At 33.5% G+C, this 16,924-nt stretch overlaps 1 protein-coding gene across 1 annotated transcript in view; it reads left to right on the plus strand.

Moving 5' to 3' along the window:
- LOC134841847 (uncharacterized) overlaps positions 1 to 16,924 on the plus strand; it is a 68,343-nt gene that overhangs the window by 44,846 nt on the left and 6,573 nt on the right. Inside the window, exons 3-11 of the mRNA XM_063857887.1 lie at positions 3,032 to 3,192; positions 7,404 to 8,047; positions 8,725 to 8,911; positions 9,292 to 9,394; positions 9,869 to 9,954; positions 10,489 to 10,589; positions 11,569 to 11,639; positions 12,769 to 12,876; positions 13,218 to 13,288. Of these exons, the coding sequence (XP_063713957.1) occupies positions 3,032 to 3,192; positions 7,404 to 8,047; positions 8,725 to 8,911; positions 9,292 to 9,394; positions 9,869 to 9,954; positions 10,489 to 10,589; positions 11,569 to 11,639; positions 12,769 to 12,876; positions 13,218 to 13,288 (1,532 nt within the window). The remainder of the gene's footprint in view (positions 1 to 3,031; positions 3,193 to 7,403; positions 8,048 to 8,724; positions 8,912 to 9,291; positions 9,395 to 9,868; positions 9,955 to 10,488; positions 10,590 to 11,568; positions 11,640 to 12,768; positions 12,877 to 13,217; positions 13,289 to 16,924) is intronic.

Here is a 16,924-nt window from a genome sequence, read left to right on the forward strand (position 1 = left end):
GCACTGTGAAAAATTGGATGAGACTGGATAACATTCAGAAAAATATACAGATTTACCTATGTGCAGAACCGATTTATCTGTAATCATTTTGCGAGCGATAGTCAATTCTATACCGAAACAATAGACTTTTGTTCAACTAAAAAACGTGTTTTGGATACTAAACAAGACGTTTCTAAACGAGTCCTGAATGTCCGAACTACATCTTGAGGTCTATGGGTTGTGCTTGATTTAAGCACTTGCTATTCGTAAAAAAAATCAGAACCTCTCACACCACACCCTATTCAAAATGCACCCTCAACAAAGTGATAAATTTCGCATATAGCAGAGTTAAAAAATCAAATAGTTTAACTCAATTCACTTTAGAACAATTTACTAGATGGATTAAAACCCCGCTTACGCATTAATAGCACAAAATATATCGCGCGTCATTTGTCCTAAACTGGCCGGCTCATTTACACTTCAGCCCACATTCGAAATTCAGCTTTGAAAAACTATTTGAACAATTTTTTTCATACTTAACATCTTAATATCACGCATTTAAGCATAATAACACGTAAAACAACTATAGAAATGGTTATTTTGAAATGTGCCGTGAAAATGGAAAAGAACCAACTGCCCAAATTGGCAATTTTTAACCCCCCTAACTTTAAGAAACCTGATACCGGCAAAAAAATTTTGACCTGAAGAAAACAATATCTTGTTGCTGTCGACAACAAATCATTGCCCGCTAGCAATAATAATTCTGACACTTTTTTAAAAGCAACCAAAAATCGCGCACGCTGAATATTATAAACTTTTTTTCCAAAATTTTTTTTGCTCCAGAAATTTAGTCCTGGATCATGGAGAGTAATCAACGCTGACTGCTCTTTTCGTAAAAACTGTTACGCATCCCGCATCTAAGAAAAGAGATAAAAAACAATTATAAACAAAACAATCGATTCCCATGCTGTCCTCAGACAACAAAAAGGAATAAAAAATTGATTGTAATCCATCCATTATTTTGATCAAACTTAATATCAATTATAATCTGCATACACTCATACATACATACAATTATTGTCCACCTCCAATTGTTACGCCACACCCCATACAAAAAAATCTAAATTAAATATGAAAATGGTTGAAAACAGCAAAATATAGTTACATAAAATGAGTTACAAAAATCAAAAATACATCAAAATAATTTGAAACAGAACAACAGGTAACCAACTTCAGTTGAAAATGTGCAAAGTATTTTGTGTGCTTTTAAATTTGCATCTCTAAAAATGGAAAAAATTAACTCTTATGGAGTTTTTTGTCTCTTTCTCTAAAACGGAAAAACATCAATTGTTGCTATGGATTTTAATGCTTTTTGAAAACATAGCAATTTAATTCATTTTTAATTGATTATGATCTGTTTTTTTTTCTATTTTTTAGACCTAGACGATAAAACTCAAATTAGATAGATTTTTTTCCATGGAAATCTAGTGCAGGATTGCTCATACAAAAAAATCTTACTTCGTAGAAACGCTAAAACTTTAATTTCAAATATTATTTTTTATTTAATTGTTATCAGTTCAATCTAAAAACACGTTTTTTATGCAAGTTGTCTTAAAATTTTGACTCGAAATGCTCCCAGGAAAATGTATGCCTCCAATTATTTGAATGTAGACGGAACTAAAATTTTAGTCTATTTTTAGCATCTCGTGGTCGCCAGTTTTGATTATATCCACCTTGTTTTTGTGAAGCGCGGCTGGGCGTTGGATTCTAATTTTCCAATGCTCTATTCAATTCCGCTTTTCATTTTCATTTTACGAGGGTTTTAAATTTAGTCTACTGGGGCGTAAGACGGCAACTATTAATAACAACGAAAGGTAGGTTTCCCTAAACAAGATATTATTCTTTGTTTCCAGGAAAAGGTCAGACTTTATTGTGTAAACTATAATCATATCGACAGCCTTCAAAATATTGAAAATTATGCAGGTAAAAACATTTTTTTTGGCTTCCTCTATAAATTGTCAGCTGCCTGAAAACCCTGGTGATTATCAAAAATGACGACAACTTTTTGGGTTATTCTTGAAAGTTTTGTCAAACTTCCTTTCACAACATTGCCACGATGATCTTAAATCATTCACGGCTTTATGGTCATAGCTTAAGGTTGCTGATATATCTACACTAATTGGAGTTTTTAACAGAGACATAACAATAATCGGATTGTCAAATTAGACGTTGGCGATCTTTTGTACCACCCGATACGCAGTGACATTCACTGACTTTCGTACAAATTCTGCTGCAGGCGCTCTTAAATGCATTCCAAGTTACAATTGCGTCTTTCAACAAATATATTTAAGCTGGGCTATACAATCAAAATGCATTTTCTCGTTGCACTTTGTAGACCCCATGATGGTACGTAAGAGCCCCAAGTTTTTTGATCAAATTCCATTTTTGAATTCAAATTACTCAGCTGTTTTTGAATTAATTCAACTAGCACGAGAACAAAAGCCTTCGAGTGCTATAAGCTCTCAAAATTGATTAACATAAAACTGCAGTTTTTTTACGCTTTAATTTGAATATCTCGATCCCTTGACAGTGATATGCACGTAGAAAATTGATATGGAAAAACAATTTTGTCCGGGAGGAATACTCAAAAGTAACTCCTCCGTAATATTTCCGCTATTTCCAATTTTAAAACGAATTTAAATGACTTTGCTTGCAAAACGGTCTAGTTCAAACTAATATTCTGTTTTTAGTACCGTTTTTTTCTCATACCACTTGATATCTTAAGGAAATAGCAAGTGCTTTGTAGAAGAAAAAAACGATAAATATTCTTTTACACATCACATCAGTTTTAAAAACAGACAAAATTGCTACACAAACTGACAGTAGGCTTTGCACCTCAACTGAGATATAGCTTGATCCATTATAGATTTACTTTCGTTGTTATAAACAGCTATAAATAATTCATTAATTTTATGCGATGAAATTGGTAATAAATCGGTAATTACTTCTTTCATATGCAAATTTATTCATTCTGTTGTCCTTTTATTTGTAGTTATCTACAGAAGATTCGACGGGCTTTTCCAACATGAAGTTTCTTCACATTTTGCAGAATGTGTTTCAAACACAGAACACTAGATCGAAAAAGGTCAGCCGAGGTCAAGCCAAAACATCGAAGAACAATTTGTTGGACGAAATGGAACTCGTGTCCAAACGGTATGCACAATTGACTAAATTAATGGCCCTCTTTTTCAGCAAGTATCAAATCAATTTTCTGGACAACCCGAGGAAAGTGTTTTGATCTTAGTTTGCAACTAACCAAATTCATCAAATTATGTCATTTGTCAAAATTTTTGCCTCACTGGATAAAAATCAGAACATTTTTGTTGTTTGGCATTATTTTACCCCAACCCAGCCTAAACTTTTTGATACAAGCTGCCCTCGTAATCATTTGCTCATCCATAGGAATCCGAAAAAGTGCAAGAAACATGGGCTGCTAGAGTTCGAATTAAAGGTTGCCATTTTGGCCAATTTGTGACAATTAACGCGCGATATATTTCGCGCTATTATCGCGTAAACGGTAATATTTCGCGCTATTTCGCGCTATTAAATCATCCGTATCAGAGTCAAGCCCTGAATGTTCTGACTGCCTTTTAAGGTTTATGGAGCAGTAGTAACATTTAAAAAAATATATGTAATCGCAGCCATTAATCTTCCTAAAGACGCATATGTACAAAGTTTTTTGATAAATTTCTTTGATAGATATCACTGGTTCAATTTTGTTTGATACTGGTGAGTAAATTGAAGAAAACTAAAGCTCGGAATTGTTCTTTTTGGTATTTTTTACTCCGAATTTCAAAAAGAAAATAATTTGGATCTTGTTATTTATTTGCCCCCTATGATACCTTGTAACAAATTGGTTCCCTTGTGATTCGTTTTTTTCCAAATGAGGCAGTATGTGTTCCAACTTTCGATACGAAAGTAACGAAATATTTGTGCTCGGGGTGGGCTTTTTTTCAGACTAATTTCGACTTTTTAACTAGCAATTTTTGACAGAATTTTTTATATCATTCAAAAGGTATTGTTGTCCTGAGCTTAAATTTGAAAAGATATTTCACCTGTGATCATTTTTCGTAAGGTTATGAAGGTTTAAAAGTCGCCATTTTGGCCATTTTGACCAATTCGGGACAATTAACGCGCGATATAATTCGAGCTATTAACGCGTAAGCGGAGATTTAATCCGTCTTAGAAATTATTCCAAATTGGTTGAACGAAGCTTATTTGCCATAATTGGTTTGTTTCAAGGAATGAAATCTATTCTTTTGTATTTTATATGGCGTGTGGGGGGATGACTTTCATAAAAAAAATTCAAATTAAAAAAAAAAAATTCATTTTATTTTATTTAAATTAATTTTTTAAAGTTATTACTGCTCTATAAACCTTAAAAGGCAGTCTGAACATTCAGGGCTTCGCCCTGATACAAGCAGTCTTGTTTAGTTTTAAAGTCCATCATATAATGCTTAGTTTTTTTATTGCTTTTGTATGCCTCAGAAATTCAATTTCTCGCATTTTATTGACTGGCCTTATCTCAGTAATTTCCATCCAAACCATGTAATAAATTGCCCCCTCCCTTTTTGTAGAAAGGGAGTTAACATGAGATAGTAAACAGGATCCAATGCTTTTGGTCGAGAACTTTTCTGTGATCAAAACAACTTTTGGTTCATTTTCATAATTGAAATATAAAAGCCAATATTTTTTCAAGAACTTAGTCATGCTTGAGCTCTCAACCTCCCGTTAGCTTGAGCTAACTACTAGGTCACCTGACCTGAGATACAGTAATAGTTTAAGCAACCTTACGCAAAGTAACACTTGTCATAACAAGTGTTATGTCGCAATTTATTGGTACGATTTTTTTATATTCTCAAAACATGTTGAATCAACGTTTATCTCATTGCGGATAAGCAGTGACTTGATTTAAGGTTATTTTTAAAGAAAATGTATCTTTCATATGTTCGATGAGAAATATTTAGTTTCTAAAAATTTGGTTTGATTGACAATATGAAAATTCTATCCAGATTAGAAGCAATTAGCGGGTACGGGAAGATCTTAAGCAACTAACAAGACTGCTCGTATCAGGGTGAAGTCCTGAATATTCCGACTGCCTTTTAAGGTTTATGGAGCAGTAGTAACATTTAAAAAATATATGTAATAAAATGAAATAAAATTGTTTTTCTAAAATTTGAAATTTTCTTTGAAAATCATCCCCCCACACGCCATATAAAGTAAAAAAAGAATAGATTTCGCTCCTGATAACAAATCAATTATGGCAAATAAGCTTCTTTCAACCAATTTGGAAAGATTTCTAAGATGGATTAAATCTCCGTTTACGCGTTAATAGCGCGAAATATATCGCGTGTTAATTGTCACAAATTGGCCAAAATGGCAACCTTTAAACCCCCATAACTTTAAAAAAAAAAAGATCACAGGTGAAATATCTTTTCAAATTTAAGCTCAGGACAATATCAACTTTTGAATGATATGAAAAATTCCGTCAAAAATGGCTAGTTAAAAAGCCGAATTTCGTCTGAAGAAAAAAAAATGCACCCCAAGCACAAATATTCCGTTACTTTCGTGCCGAAATTCGGAACAATAAATGTTTTAAAGCACAGTCAATAGCCACGTGATACGGTTCTTTCAAAATTGAAAGCACAAAAGGAAACAAATTTATTTTCTGGACAAGTTAGCATACTCGAATCTTAGAAATTTGACTGAATTTTACCATGACACTTTCGTTCCTTTGCAAACGACCTTGTTTATTCAATTTTCAAAAGAGCGGTTGAATAAATACTGAAAGAGAACTTTACGTTCAGCCAAATTTGAGGATTGGAATGGCAAAATGTGCTCAAATGCTGATCTAACTTTTTGAATATCAAGAATTTGAATGTTCCAACTCCCCTTCATCGGCATCGAAAACTTTATGGTTACAGTTTGTATAATAGGAGACATCGAGTGTGAAATTTTAAGTTGCGCAACAAAATACGACCGACAATTTGCCTCAATTTATATTGAAACACTTTTGTAGTGCGGGAGCGAGATAAATTGCCACACATGAAAAAATCACCGTTTAAAAAAATGTTTTCCTTAAGTGCGCATAAATCATTCTAAAGTTTGGCCAAAATAGTATTTCAATAATATATACACACACACTTCGTTTGGAGCTCGGAACAATAAACAAATTTCAATTGCTCGTGGAAGTTTTCGGAAATTATAATTTTAGTAAAGTAGTTCATTAGTCTACAAAGAGACATACTTTGATTTAATTTTTTATCAACTGTCTAGGTTTGCGTAATTCTTGATTGACTAAAAAGGGCAGAAATAGTTTTTATTTTGGGAAGATTTGGGGTGCGATTTACCGATACAGCTAATTAAAGGAAAAGTTGTTCTCATCGGTGTCAAGGTTGCATGTTTTTTGTAACTCGAGAGCGGTGCAGAGTTTTTGGCAAAAGAGAAATTTATGAGCTTTAGGTGAGCTCGGAAAATTAATTGGACGGCTTTGATAAATTGATAAATTTTTTGAGTAATTTCGAAAAACTGCCCTGTAGAAAAATTCATGAGCACACCGTTGCATTTAAGTGACTTCTTGCTTTGATCAATTAGTGTGACTTAATGCAATTAAAATATATTTTCTTTGAAATTGTTTGAGATTGCAAATAAATAGATAAAACAAGGGCGTGAAAAATCGAAAAATTTTGCTTCGATTGATGCAGAGAGTGAGAAAATCGTTTTTATTTGAAAGTAGCTCTATCGATGTTTTTTTTATCATCTTGAAAAAATTGATCTTTTAGGCTCAAAGTTATAACTTAATCCAAAATTAGAAATCAAAATTAGAAAATAATCCGCGGCTGATCGGTCAGAAAAAGTCTTGAAATTCTTTATGCTCAAATTTGTTTTTTTTCGCGGTTTGATTTTCCACTTCTTTTATGATTTCAGTTCCTTTCTTTTGTTTTAATAAATGCAAATTCATTTATCGAACAGTAAAAGTAAAAAAAACGCACGAAAAACGTGATCGAAATCTAGTTTCGAAATAGGATATTATTTTTTAATTTTCAGCGGAAAAAAATACCGATTGATCCAGTTTTCTCTGAATGGGATAAAATTACGAAAAAAGTGATCTTCCTAAATTTTTTTTTTCAAATTCAAAGAGCTTTAAGAACATGTTTTTTTTTTAATTTTAAATTTCGAAATTTTAAGATTTTTCAAATACTAAGTAAGTTTTTTTTCTGTATCCTCGGTTCATTGACTCAATTTTTTTCGTTACTTAAAAGTTTTCAAGCCAAAACTATTTGAAATACGTGCAAGTAAACTAGGAGTATTGAAAGTTTCTCTTTGATACGAGCACTCTGGTATGATTTGTTCTACATGTTTAGCACTGCAATACTGAGCAATGGAGTTGATGACTCATTGCCTTCACATCCTATGCCTTCCGGTGGTTTAATTTATACCACATCCTGTCAGCAGCTGAAAATAGACAAAAACTGGGAGGATAAGCAGCCCGAACTGAACAAATCAGTGCTGGATTCGAACTTGAGCATAGCCACTAGTTGCTGCAGCTGCAAATGCCACATTCCAAGTTCAAAAAGTGCGCCTCATCTTGCCGATATTTTAACACGGGCCGACAAGAAAAACAAAAACGAGACCGATTTTTCAGAAATACAAAATAGTGAAAATTCGGAGCCATCACAATTGCACACGGAAGACAATTTGGACCCAAACATAGAGCAATCTGCAACAAGCAACCCTAATGTTGAGCCACCTTCAAGTTTATCGGCCTTACTGCAACATCAAGCTGCAAATTATGCTTCGGAACTCAATTCTGAAAACCTGATCAATGACTGCTCTGAGAACGTTAAGTTGCCAAGTTGGCCGAGGCCAGGCTCAAAAATGCGATCAGTCAATTGGCAGAAACTTCCACCTCAAGCAATTCTGGGAAAAGAGAAGAATTTATGGAAACAAGTTTTGACACAACTATCGGAAAGTGGAGAAAGTAGCCTAGATTTCAACACAGTCGAAGGTGTGAAAAAAACGCTTTCGGTTCTTTTTCACATTCCGCCCCACATTCAAAATTTCTATTTTCATGTTCTAGTTGTTTTTCGTGTTATGTTGGCTAAATACGTAATGTTGCAAAACAAAATAAAAAGAACAAAACTGTTCACTAGATAGTCTGTTCACCATGCATTATAACAACGCTATTTCTTTCAGAATCGAATTTCAAACGGTGGGGGTGGATAACAGTTTTGTCAACAGGGTCTTAAACTTTTCTGAAACGCTTTCGCGACAATATTTATTAATATAAGAGACGAGCACGAGGCCAACATATTTTTGTGAAACGTTTCCAAAAAACGCTCAAAATGGGCATTTGTGTCTTTTTCTTTGTTATGAAGGCGCTCAGTCAATCAAATTGGTTGATCTAAAAAAAGTTGAACATTTTTTTTTCGGAAGTTTTTGATAATAAACTCTTGTCGCTAAGTACTAGATTCGCTAAACGTCAATGAAAAGTAATATTTAGCACAATAGGCGAACAATTAAATTCTCCCAGAAGTAAAATAATGTGAAACAATGATAAATGAGAGTGATCTGTTAACAGCATTCGTGTGGGATGTTACTCTAGACACCAACTTTTAATGGTCAATAGGTCATTTTAATTTTTTGAATAGAAAATAATCCAACTGGGTTGAATTGACTTTTTAGAGTACTTCAAGCAGAAACAGGACACCTCTGATGTCCCTGCGGGGTTAAACGGGGAATCAGACCAGAATGACTCATCTATGGGCCCCGGAGGCACTGAGCAGCAGAACAGCAGCTTTGCTAGTCCGGTGAGAATACTGGATGAGAGGAAGGCACTCAGTGTCAACGTTTTCATCAAACAGTTTAGATGGTGAGTACATCAGTTGTGGGCATATCAACAGTTGCTGTGCAAAAAATAGATTGGAGCAGATTTTTCCTGCGACGAAAAGATTTTTCAAACTTTGGTCATTTTTTCAGAGAGGGTGACACGAGGCTCTGATTTTAGGATTAGCAAAATAGGTGATATAGCTCAGCTCAAAGCACAACAAATATATACAGTTTTTCAGTGTTCTAACTTAAATTAACCATATCAAAATAAATTCTCTTCAGACTATTTTTTCTCGAAACTGGGACAACTATCACCAATTGAATGAAAATTTTCAGTATTTTTTGACGAGTCTCATGTTTAAGGCGCAAGTTTCTTCCTTCTTTCAGTGGCGATTTTTTTCACTGGACGTTTTTGTTTTTCAGTTCGCACGGGGAAGTGTTAGGCAAGATCAGACGTGCAGATGGTGGCAGTATAGGAGCAGAGCGCCTGAGACAGCTCATCAAACTACTTCCCACCACCAAAGAGGTCAGTAAGGTTCAGTGGACGCTCTTCTTCTGCTGGTAGATAAACACTGTTACTATGACTGCTTAAAGTGTCGCAAACACACTTGATCTTCATACATGACTTTTGTAAAACGACACATTACGCCATAGAAGTTGATGCTTATGTGAGCTGGAAGATGGTATGTTACTGATTATGACTGAATGAAAATGAACTGCTCCAGTTAGAAAAATTGGAAAGGAAATTGATTGGAAGATCAAACGCGACTTTTAGAATCAAAAGCAAATATAAAAATTTAAATTTTCCAGGGGATGAATTAATTATTGCTTCAATTTTTTCGTTCTGGGGTTTTTAACAATCTAAAATTGTTCTAAATGATCGACCTAATTTCGTTTCCTGATTTTTTGAAACAATTTTTTGAAGACTTTTTTATGACATTATCTGTAATTTTTTTATGCTCAGTAATTTGAAAACTTGATTTTCTCCCCTCTGATTCAGCTGGAGCTGCTGCGCAGTTACAGTGGAGACAAGAATAAACTGGACGACGCGGAGAAGTTCCTCAAACTCCTAGTCAGTCTGCCACAGTTAGTACCTACGATAAAATAGAGATAAGTCAGTCTGTCAGAGTGAACTTTTTTTCATCCCCGAGGGAGTCAAAGAACCAACATACGTGCTGTTCGGTACCGCGACAACTCGCAAGAAAAGACAACTTGCTCTAAGTTTCGTATAAAGTCCTACCCTCTGTTGGCAAGCTCGCAACACGTTGGCGCGACCGCGGCGATGGGTATATTGCGAGTTGTCTTTTAATGCGAGTTGTCTTTTATTGCGACTTATCTTATCTTGCGAGTTGTCGCCTTACGGAGCTGTTCAGCTTTTTACAGAGAACTGTTTTTGTTTCCCTGCTTAGAAAAAGGGGTTACATGTAGTTTTTGGTTATTCTGTCTGGGCTGGGTAATAATGCTTCACTTTCAAGCAACTACCACAGAGCATGATTATCATCGAGCCACCAACAGTCCGACTTAGAGCCGGACGCTCAGTCACCTAACCATCGCTCCTCTCTTAAGAATATTTTTACTTGAGTCTTACAGTTTTTGGAACAAATTGGTGTCTTTCTTCAGCTATGACCTGAGACTGGAGAGTATGCTGATCAAGGAGTCCTATGACGAGAAGTGTTCCACTATCCAGTCTGCAATCGATGCCCTCAAACTGGCTTCCCAAGGTCACTTAATAACTCCATCATTACTTATACAAAAAAGCAGGTGTTCAGTTTTTTTAATGCTGGTTTTGGATGATTTTTCGTTTTCGACGAATTGTCGCTTCGTAAAACATTTCTTAAGTCAAAACTTTGTAATTAAAAAGCAATAGGTGGTCCAAATAGAGCAGTTATTGGATTTCAGAAAAAGTCATTCTCAAATTTGAATAAATTTTCACTTCTGCGTTATGCAGTGATGCCCATCTAAACTAAAAAATGCTTTTTTTTGAACAACCAAATAGATGAATTTTTGACTGAAGTTTAATTTTTTTGGAATTGTCTCTGAATTGAATACAAATTTTGTTTTTGGCAATTCAAAGTTTCAATATTTTTGTGGCTTGGTGGCCTCAATTAATTTTTTTGAAATTTTTTGTGGCAATTTCAATTTTTGAGCAGCCCTAAAATACTATAATTCCTTCGAATTGGTCAACGAAAAAGAGATATTGAAAAATAGTACCATATCGAAAACTAGTACTTTCTAAAAACTTGGCAACCAGAATTGAATAGGGGAGAGGGGGTTGCGACCACTTCTTGAGCCATTTTTTCACCATCTGTTTTTCATTGACTAAAAATGAAGAAAAAATAGAGTATGAGTGCTTATAACCGAAGAAATATATTTATTATCCAGAAACAAGGTCTATGCAAGGTAAATGGTTTTTATTTACACTTTCTTTCTTTGCGTAGCTTTCTCATTTAATTAAATTGCATTTAAAAAGGAAAACTAAATGTATTTGAATTGTTTATTTGAATAGACATCACTAGTTTTTCGTTGGGTATTTCAGCGTATTACGCTCGAATTTTAGCCAAGCTCAGTAGAATTCTGGAAGCAGAATTCTGCAGAAACGCTTGAAAAAACTTTTGAAGTCGATTGTTGAATGAGACAATTTTGTAAAGAATGTGAAATAAAGTTGGTCGCTTAATTGTTTTATGTTGTGGTTTATTTCAGAGGTGATTGACAACAGGCCGCTGTGTGACCTCCTCTCAGTCATTCTCATCGTTGGCAACTTCCTCAACCAGGTGCGCTCTTTTTTTAAATTTTTGAAATCACACAAAATCACAACTAATTTTAAATTTATTATATATTATTGTTTTTTTAATTAACAACACATGTGCTCAAAGTTTTTGAATTCAAGAAACAAAATCCACAAAAATCAGATTATGGTCAAAATTTTAAATAATAAAACTAGAAAAGGGTCAAGTTAAATCAAGTTTTCAGCTCAAATAATTGCAACGAAATCATTAAAATTATGCAAGAAAAATATAAAATATTTTCGAAAATTTAAAATTTATTTAGTCTTTTTATTATGCTACCAGACGCTATGGAAGTAAGCCGAAAAACGATGGGCAATGAATAAATGCAACGCAAACTCAAAACTGATGAAGTTCGCCGAAAAAAATCAATTCAAATCGATTTATATTCGTTTTATTACCCCTAAAAACAAAAAACTGAAAGAAATGGATTTAAGCCGACTTAAAATCGATTTAAATCATTGATCCAAATCAATCTTAACCTTTTCTATTTTCTTTTCGTACTTTTTTCATACTAAACACAATCTGAATTAAACCTAAATATTTTTTTCAGATTAAAATCGATCTTAATCCCTTTTTTGTCAGTGCTGGTAATGATATCAAAGAAACAATTAACACTTTCACGCTACAAAATCTTTGGTCAAATTTTTTCACAAACTAGGTCGAAGTCAAAGGTAAATTCATTTTGAAGCTGAAAAAAAATCTTATAAAATTACGAACGGTTCACTTTTGACATTCTAAAACCTTCGTTTCTTTCGGCTTACTTTTACACCGGCGCTCTTGAACGCCCCAGAGCAAGTACATCAATTGGAGACAGAATTTTAAAACAATTTCTATTTCTCGATTTTATCTTTCTTTTGATCAGAAACGACCAAGTTGACTACATAGATGACAAAACTAAAAAACTTAAAATATTTCAACAGCAAATTCTTTTTGTATTTGATAAAATCCAGCCAATCAAACTCCTTTGAATTGTTCAAAACACTTAAATATTTTTTAGCTATTGATCTCTGATCAGCTAATATCAATATAAAACTAACAAACTAACGCATTTCAGGCGTTCTACAATGTGAATATCCCCTCCCATGTATATCAGTAACTGGGTGATTGGTTTCAGGGCGGGTATGCTGGCAACGCCCTTGGGGTTAAACTGGAAAGTCTGACACAAGTTCTGGACAGCAAAACAAACCACTACAGCAGGAAACTCAGACATGTTGTGGCGGAGGCTAGAATCTTATTTACAAAACAGATTTCAAAATAGTCTAATTTAGTACTAATTTCACCTGAGAAACCTCCGTTTTTACGATCATAGTCTTTCAAATTAGCTAAAAAATGGTTGCAAAAATTTATAATTTTCCGGTCAAACAAGTTCTTCTGATTTTTCTGAAGGGGTTAAGCGACAATTTATTATATAATTCATTGTTTCCTCATTTCTGAGCCCTGCTTTTATACTCCAACAATTTTGTTATCTTGACAGATGAAACGCCAAAACGTGAAGAAAAGCTTTCTTCATTGCACAGGAAATTGAGTTCGGTTTAAGACGGGGCTGACTTTGTTTACTTTCAGGAAGCCCTGAGGCGTAATGGTCAAATAAACAACTTGCGGTCAACCATGCCTTCGGTCTTCAAAGCAGCCAGGTTTGTACCAGTTAAGGTAGCTGCAGTTTCCCGTGATTGCAAAGAAGTCTAAATTGATTTGAAAGCTGTTGTCTCGTTTTCGCTGGAGAAACTTCTGGTAATGAGAAAATTTTTATCAGTAATTGAAACAGAAAAATCATGGTATGTGAGATTTGAAAACATGGATCAAAGAAACATCAATCGGGTTGACGTCCATACAAGAAAAATGCCTATCATACAATTTCGTATAAGCAGTTTATTAAAAAATGCTTATCAAACTATTATCATAGAAGAAAATTACATGATAAGCATTTTTTCAATCGAATTTTTTCCTGATAAAAGTTATCTTAAAATGGTTCAAAACTCAAATAATAAGAAATTTTGGCAGTTTTTCTTACATGAGAGCAACTTTGGCAACAAATTATTCCAATGATTTTTCATGAAAACTGTAGGATATCAATTTTTTCCATATATATTTTTAAAAAAAGATGAACGTTTTTTTTTGTTCTTTTTGATTGCAAACTCGCTTCTGTGCTCAGATGAAAAATCTACCGAAAACTTTTTGCCTGCAATTATTTGTCTATAACGTAGTCCAGGCTGAGTTAAACTCACGTAAATATTTTTTGCATTATGAAAATTGGTGCTTACTGTTTTTATATGCTACAATAAACCTATATCTATATCTCTTAAATTATAGGCAGACCACTGAATTTTTCCGAGGAGAAAGCTTCTAGCCATATTCAAAAAGTTACATTTTTTAAATATAATTCTCTGTGAAAGCGTATCAATTATTCACAAGGTAAAATAGCCACAAGCAGTTTATCTGCGCGATAACTGCCATAAAACCCTTACTTAGTGTGTTTGGACAAAACACAAATTTACAAAACAAAAACCAGAAAAATTTTGATGGAAAAAATGCTAGTCATACATTTTCATTGAATGGATAAATGTTTATCGTAAAATATTTGTAATGAAAAGAATGGTGAAAAACGTGTTATGTAACTCGAGATTGACGGAAAAATACGAATTTAAAAGTTTCATTGCATGGGAAAACGATTATTTGCTATATTCGCACTATTTTTTGTTCTATGAAATGGTAGGAAATTTTTGTCAACCCGTGCACCCCATCTCTCAAATAAACCAAATTAGCATCCTAAGCCCTTGCTTTCAGTTTAAATTAAATTTGCTAAGTGTTGCGTGTAAAATTCTCTAATTTGAGGGCTGAAAATTTGTTTTCAGAACCAAGTTAGCATGCTTCCCCTAAACGGCTTGGGGTTTGTTAATTTGGTCCGAAATCATGATCTAAAAATGGTTAAGTATCCTCAAATTCTGGAGCTCTATAGCCGATTTTTTTCAGTTCTAAAAGAAGGAGTTTCAATTACTATGTGCATTTTTGTCTGCGAGTGGAGAGGAGGGTTAAGGGGTAGAGTTTTTGGTCAAAATTTTCAAAGCTGCCAGTATCAAAAAGTGTGAAAACGTGTTTTATAATTGATTATATTTGTTTCCAAAGAGACAGATTATAAAAAAATTTTATTGACTATTATAGATTTTTCTCATTTTTAGTGAGACTGGTACTAAAAACCAAAAAAGTAATCAATTATTGACGCTTGAATTTGGATGCAGGAAATAAAAAGATTTGAAGTTCCACTTCTGAATAAACCTTATTAGAAGATTAGAAGACTCGCTTAAGTTTAAACCAAGGTTGCGATTATAGAAGAGATATCCTTTGTAACGAAACTTTTGGTGTATGAAAACTTTTTGGAGGAAATCTCGCCTTTTTTGCAAAACTATTCCAATTTTATAAAAAATAATAATTTTTTAAACAGTTATTGATTGATGATTTTTGAAGCCAATGAATTACAAAAAAATATGTTTCAAATCAAGTTTGTAGGTGTAGGATTCAAAAAAATTTTGCTCAACTCTTACTTCTTTTTTCAAAGAAAAATTGTAGGATATCATTTTTTTTCCTTAAAAAAAGTGAAGATAAAAAAGCAAAATACGGCAGTAATGTTATAGGTATTCTTCTTTACCCTAGCTGTGAATCAAAATCTTTTGTTTCAAAACTTTAACTATGCATGCGGGTTGTTTTTCAGTTTTTCCATTGGCAAGGGCCAACATAATGGATTGTTTACTGGTCAATAATTACGCTCAGACAAAATTGTTCCAAGAATTCGAACCAATGAACGAAAAATTGTTGCAATTTTCTGCGGCTATAAAAACCGCTGCATGCAAAAACAAAACTTTACTACAATTTCAAATTTCGTGTTAATCGCAATTTTATGCCCTCTACTTTTTATGGCCCTTGGTTTTGTGATATTTAGTTCCTTGATTATATCCTTTGCAATGACTGGAAACTGGAACCTGCCGGCTGTCTTCACTAACAAATCTTCTTTGTAGTTTTCTGGAGCCAAAAACTTTGCAGAAATATTTTGGATGTTTTAGCCACTCCTCGACATCCCGGGTTGACCTCCCAACAAAAAAAAAGTTCTCATTTATACCTTATTTAAACTTATGCAAAATGTATGACAAGCATTTTTTCCACTAGGTTTTTTTCAGAATTCTTCTAGGAGAGTTTTTAGGTATGCTCAATTGGGCTTATATCGGGTTTTTATTAAAGGAAAACACTTTGGTTACCAAAACATAATTTTTGTGAACAAAAAACGTTTATCATACTACTAGTATTCATGAAATTGTTGATAAACCTTTTTTCCATAAAAAAATACAAAATTGAGAAAGTTTCATGTTCTCATTTTACTTGCTAAACCAGTTTTATGAGCAAAAAATGTATCCGAAAAACCTTTTCTTGCATGCTCAGTTTTCTTTTTTGTTTATAATTAACGTAGTCCACGCACAGTCTTCTTACATTGAAAATAATCAAGAGTCACAATGAAGAGTCTCTTTGAAGGCAGAGATGGTTTTTTTTCAATTTTAGATAATTACGTTTTCCCTAAATTGGTCCTACAACCAGGCTTCGGTTTTAACATCTGATTTTGTCGAAATAGAGACATCGTAGCCATATACAAAAGATGGCATTTTTGTTCTAATTTTGCGTCAAATTCAGTTGTGTAACTGACTTGGCACATACCAATACGCGGTTTTAATGCCGTTTAGCCTGTTATTTTCCTACTTTAAGAAAAAAGTTATTTTTATGTTTTAGGGCCAAACACAAATTCAAAGCGAAACACAAAAAATTTATACAGGAAAATTGCTTGGCATAAAATTCCATAGAATGGAAAAATGTAAATCATACTATTCCAACGTATAAAATAAAATGATTATCATGCTTAATGCTAATCAATTTTCATACAGCTTTTTCTTACAGTTTTCTTAATCTTTGGAATTGTATGATAAGCGTTTTTGTATGATATAGAATTGTATGATAAGCCAGGATATAATAACTCAAGAACATTTTTTTGAACGAAATCAAGCTCAGGCTTACAATAATGATGGTTTTTTGTCAAAGAGAACACTTGGCTAATAATGCCAAACTGTTTTGTGATTGACAAGCAAACATCACGGCAGAGTGAAAATATTTTGACGCTGAATCCGCAAGAAGTCTTCTTTGATCTTCTCTGATACACTGCAATGGTGGACTCAAGAGGCAAATTGCTAAAACAAAGTTTTGACTCTTTTTTTTTCTAATTTTTTTCCGCTCAA

Source organism: Symsagittifera roscoffensis, chromosome 3 (genome assembly GCF_963678635.1).
Source record: "Symsagittifera roscoffensis chromosome 3, txSymRosc1.1, whole genome shotgun sequence".
Taxonomy (NCBI): domain Eukaryota; kingdom Metazoa; phylum Xenacoelomorpha; order Acoela; family Convolutidae; genus Symsagittifera; species Symsagittifera roscoffensis.